The sequence below is a fragment of the Buceros rhinoceros genome, unplaced genomic scaffold, assembly GCF_000710305.1.
Source record: "Buceros rhinoceros silvestris isolate BGI_N320 unplaced genomic scaffold, ASM71030v1 scaffold2065, whole genome shotgun sequence".
Lineage (NCBI taxonomy): Eukaryota > Metazoa > Chordata > Aves > Bucerotiformes > Bucerotidae > Buceros > Buceros rhinoceros.
The window spans coordinates 1-5476 of NW_010410915.1; the positions used below are offsets into that span (position 1 = coordinate 1).

At 39.9% G+C, this 5476-nt stretch overlaps 1 protein-coding gene across 1 annotated transcript; it reads left to right on the plus strand.

Annotated features, from left to right (window-relative positions):
- Positions 1 to 536: 536 nt before the first annotated feature.
- F3 (coagulation factor III (thromboplastin, tissue factor)) lies at positions 537 to 5016 on the plus strand (the record flags this gene model as incomplete). The annotated part of the gene is made up of 5 exons (XM_010135763.1): positions 537 to 651; positions 2696 to 2880; positions 3288 to 3469; positions 3589 to 3748; positions 4877 to 5016. Coding segments are annotated over 5 exons (782 nt in total), but the record flags the coding sequence as incomplete, so codon positions are not given.
- Between the last annotated feature and the right edge of the window lie 460 nt (positions 5017 to 5476).

Genomic DNA, 5476 nt, shown 5'->3' on the forward strand with positions numbered 1-5476 from the left:
CGGGGCAGCGAGCTCGCCGGGCGCCGCGGCCTCCCCTCCGCCGGTGTGCGGCGACACCTTCACCGCGGGTAGCCCCTCTGGAATGTAAGCAACCACGGATTTGTAAAGGCTCTGTCTTCCCAAAGTGAATGTGGAAACCAGGAGCTAATGCCTTCTGCACCACAGCCAGGGACGGTTTTGAGCTTCACCACACTTGTTTGGGGCTGGGACGTTCTCATGAGTATCTTCGAGCGTTTGTAGCTTCTTCAGAGGTCTTGGATCAAGAAGGAAGCGTTAGACAGAACTCCAAATAAGTTACCTCAGCGACTTAGGAGTTAGAAGAGGAAAAATAATTTTCTTCTCTTATTTCTTGCTTCTGCCAGGACACATTCCTGTAGTAAGAGCATGAGCCCAGAGGCCAGGAGCTAGCCTTTTCCCCCGAAAGAACCCTTCCGAGTAACAATTAACAGCAACTGCTTCATTTAACTAAGCAGTGACTGCAGGGAACCAGGAATTACATATAATATGACTGATGGCACTCTTTTCTGTATTTAAAGGTGATCCAGAACTACCAACAGCGGTTAATATAACTTGGTCTTCAATCAATTTTAAAACTATACTACGGTGGCAACCAAAACCATCGGGTTACTTGTATACCGTAGAGATACACGGGTAAGTAGGTGTCACTGAGGTGTGTGTATTAATGGCGCTGAAGATGCCAATAGAGTGTGTTCAAATATTTCTGAGACTGAATGTAACAGGAAGAGAGCCCAAACATGAGGATTTAGGGAAAATGCCAACCCAGCTGTCAATACCTTTTTGTATCCAACTGTAAGAATATCTGTTTCAGGCTTCTACCCTCCACTTCAGAAATGGAGGGTAGAGGTTTAGATCAGTGTTTCAGTTCTGGGGTTTGGGGCAGGCCAGCTGCACTGGATATCTAGGCCAGGATACTTTGAGGAAGTTGACGCTCAATCTGACATACCAAATATTAGAAATTTTTTTATGTCTTTCAAGGTGTCTGGACTGAGTCTTTTACCTTTAATCTTGGGAGGTGTCTGATAAATGAGTCTGCATTTTATTCTAAGCAGTGAATCACAGTAAATGAATAATTTGTCTTGCTGGGTGAAACTAAAAATTACCTTTGTTCTACGTAAGCTATGAAATACTGTGGACATAGAAAGCATCCAGCTTGTGCAAAGTGTCTAACACTTCTTTCAATACTGCACAAAAATTTCCATGAAGTGCAGTAATAACTCTGTGCTGTTCTTAGCTCCCATATTAATTCACAGACCATTATTAAACATGCCCTGAGGAGAAACTGCATCATCAACTCTTCTACATGTTAATGAAAATACAGTGCTGTAATCTCCTCTGCCCGTACAAGTGGCACAGAAATGAGAGCTCTCTCATGACTAATGGATGAAACACCAGTGCAGTGGCCTAATGTGCTCTCTGATTCTTTAAGGGAGTGTTTAAATTAGTAGACTTAAAAGCACACGCTTAGCAGAATGAATTTTATGAAATTTATGAATCTGCAGTTCAGTTCCGGTCATTTGTGCCTGCAAAAAATTGAAGACTATTTGCCCAAGATTCAGTATAGAAACGGGTATAGATCTGATACAGAGGCATTTGTTTAGGCAGGTTCCTCTTATGGCTGAACTGTGCTTAAATGCTCGCTTTCCCATCTGTGTACGTCGACAGAGTACATTTGTTTGATCACAGAGGTCAAACCTCCGCTATCCCTTTTCCAGGCATCTCTAGAACAATACCGCTAACTGATTTGTGCCGTCATAAGAAATCTGGTGAAGTGAGAAGGAAGTTCGGGTGACTCCTGAAGAGAACTTGACCTTCTTAGAGGAAGACTCATTTGTTAACTTCCCAACAGCAGACACTCTTGCTCTTTCAGCTGAGGTCACACAATTTTTCTTTTCCTCAGTTCGCCAGCAAAACCAGGGAGAATAACTGGAGCAGTAATATCCAATCTGTTTCTCCATTCCTTCTCATTAGGAAGTAAAATGGGAGACTAGCACTTTTTTCCTGGTTTCATTATTGTTTCTCAAGTAAATGGACCTGTGTTCTATTGTTTAAAAATCAAGAGAAGTGCATGGGTCGTGGGGGGTTTTGTCTAGATTTTTGTATTGTAATTCTGCAATGAAAATTGCTGCTCCTGTCTGGTTCTTAGTGACATTTGCATCTGCATAGATGCAAACACAAGTGACATATATGTGGGAAGGTGGTTACTTTCAGCAATGAATATACCAATATTCATCAATGCTTCCTTGGAAAACCGATGTTTCTCAAGGCAATAGTTGTCAGATGCATCACGGATAATACTTTCAAAAAAATTCGTGCATCTTACTTTTTTTTTTAATCAGTCAGCTGCAGAACAATCCCAAATCAGAGTTTCTTATGGTTTCTCTTACATTCATGTAAAAGAGTGAATTTTCAGTTTGTGTATGTATCCAATAACATTTCTATAATTAACGTGGCTCGTATTTGATGTACTTGATTCTACTTTGAATTGGGAATATAATGGTACGGGATAGTGATTTGAGGTTTTTTCCTTCTCCTTTTCAGCCTAGCACACCTGCAGGGCTGTTTTACTGGATGAGGGAAATCTACACAGTTCGAGAGGAAAAAATGTTTTTTAACATATCTGAATACGTAACGGTCTGGTTGGAAAGTGTTGACACTTCTTTCTTGCTCTTTTCAGACAGACATCTGACACAAAAAGAAAATGCATACTGACAGCAGAAACAGAGTGTGATGTTACTGACGTTCTCAGGAATGTAAAAGAGACCTACACAGCGCACATACTGTCTGTAACTACCTCGGGGATGGATAACGTTGAAGAGCCGCCTTTTGCAGTCTCTGAAAAATTTACACCTTATAATCAGAGTAAGTAGGATTGACAATTAAATCTTATCATAAACTTCCTTTCAAGATGACTTCCATTGGCTTAAACAAGGTTTAGGTTGTGCCTAAAGGTTTTTCCTGTTGATTCTTACGGTAGCTGTACAGGTATCTGAGAAGAAGACATTCAGGCATAAAGCTTTCCCGGCTGTCAGGAGTGTGTAAGATTTTAGTTACCATTTGTTTCTCACTGCAAGGAGCAGACAGTTTTGTTAACTTAGAGTACTAGAGGAAGATATTCATTAATAATCCAGGATTTCACTCCAGGACTTTGGCTCTGTAAACTTATAATAGATTTTAAGAGAGGAGGGAGTAAGGGAGGAAGAAAAATGAGCATTTTGATGTGTAGAAAAGATGATGCCTTTTTTTTAATTCTAAAAATGCTTCTTTAGCTGTTCTCGGAAAACCGGAAATACAGCATTACACACAGAGAGGTTCCACACTGAATGTCGTGTTCCAAGATCCGCTTACTCCATATATGTTTCCCAATGAGAGCTTTCTAAGTGTTCGAGATATTTTCCAACATGACCTGGAATACAAACTCTATTACTGGAAAGATCAAAGTTCTGGAAAGGTACAGTCTAACTCTACTTTTTGCGCATTCTGTAGCTGTATTATAGCTACAGAATTTCTGTACTACCTTAAGAGCTAACACTTTTTAACCTTCCTGAAATATTTTTTTTCCCTTTACAGAAAGATGCCACAACAAAAAGCCATACCTTTGAAATAAGCGTTGACAGCACAAAGAACTATTGCTTCTACATGCAGGGAATCATTCCCTCCCGCAGAGAAAACCGTAATGGTCAAGAAAGTGTGGCGCTTTGCACCAGTGTAGGAAGAAATATCTTAGATGGTAGGTACCTGCTGAAGTTTGTGATACAGTCTTTAGCATTCTAACGAAATGACACTAAATTCTGAATATATTTTTATACCTCTTTAAATTGTGATGCTTAAGTTATAAAATAAACGTTGCTGTGGGAGATGACACAGACTGAACATGGAAACTCATGGGTAGAACTCACATTAAGTAAGAGTCCACCATCTTTAGTTGGGCTTGGGTTTAGGGCTTTACTAAACTGTTTTGATTAGTTTTAAACTGACTGAGTCGAAGGCTGGTCACTGAGGTTTCAGTTCTCATCACTAGCGTTCAGCTTTGCTTTTTGTTTTCTGGTTGTTTCCTCAGATCCTTCTGATAACAGACCCTATAGTAAGTGCTTGAAGGATTAGCTCTAAAACATAGGAGTGATGGAAAACGACATAACAGGCATTTGCACTGACCTGTAGTTACTATCTCAAAAACAGACTAAGATCTTTTCTCTGACCTTATGTTATAAGGTCAAAGGCTGGCAGGTTAACTTCTTTACGGGTAAATAAATTGGTGAGTGCTTGGTGAATCAGCCAGTCTAATTTCAGACAAACAATCTGGATAAATACTATTATTAAATCTGGATAATACCATTGTTATTTAAAAAAATCACATTGCTGTAGTGTATCTTTCTTCTCCCCCATAGGCACTCTAAATAGAAAAGCTCTTCTAAAAGTGGCAGATTAACTCTCTCAAATTAACTTTCTTATCTAGATATATATTTTTATTTATCAGAACAGTTGAATTCTAGTAAATTACAACTTGAACAGAAATCGTTCCTGTTGGTGTTTTCTAGCTTCTCACCTAGAATGAATTTCCACTTGGACTTAGTTTCACAGAAATAATGCAGGCACAGGGGGAATGGTTTGACTCGCTCTTGTGGTGGTAGTGTGGTATTTTAGTGCACTATTACATGATTAAAACCTAGTGTGAACCAGATGAAATAAAGCTTTACCTCAGTCCAACAAATTAACATCAAAATGAATTCAGTTCACACTGAGGTGGTCACTCCGCTTCTGCGATACTGTAATACACGTTTTTTACTTCAGTGGAGTGGGTTCTAAGAGTTTGTAGCACTGTGACGTTATTTGGATTTTTTTTTTTCCTTCCCTACAGAATATGGAGCAGAAGTCTTCATCATCATAGCAGTGGTAGCAATTGCGGTCATCACTCTTGCCGTCGTCCTATCAGTGATCCTGTGTAAACGCAAGAAAGCAAAAGCTTCAAGAGAAAAGGAACCTCTTAATGGTGTCTAAGGAAAAAGTATTGCGGACACTAGTGGCCGTTCCAAAGCAAAACCACCCCAAATGACAAAACCCATAAATTGGGTAATCGGGTGAAACCTTTTAGCCTCTCTGATATAGGAATTCTGAAGCACAAACTGTACGTGGTTAGTCACAGATGAAAAATCCAGATACCAGGAAGCTGCTGTGTCAGTAGAGGCCAGAAGAATATTCTCGTGATCTGTTACAACAGCCTAACCCTGCTGGTATACTCCCAAGCGCCTTCTGTTGTCCTGTCTGAAACAGGACTCTGAACTAGATGAAACTTTGACTTGACCAGGTACAGGCATTCTGAAAGTATGGCCCTACTGAGCCAGATTTATGGTACTTTGAGGGGAAAAAACCACTAGTTTTGAAAAACAAGTGTCCTTTACCTACCTAAAAGGAATATTTTCCTGTTTCTATGAAACAAACCCTGTATTATCTGACTTTC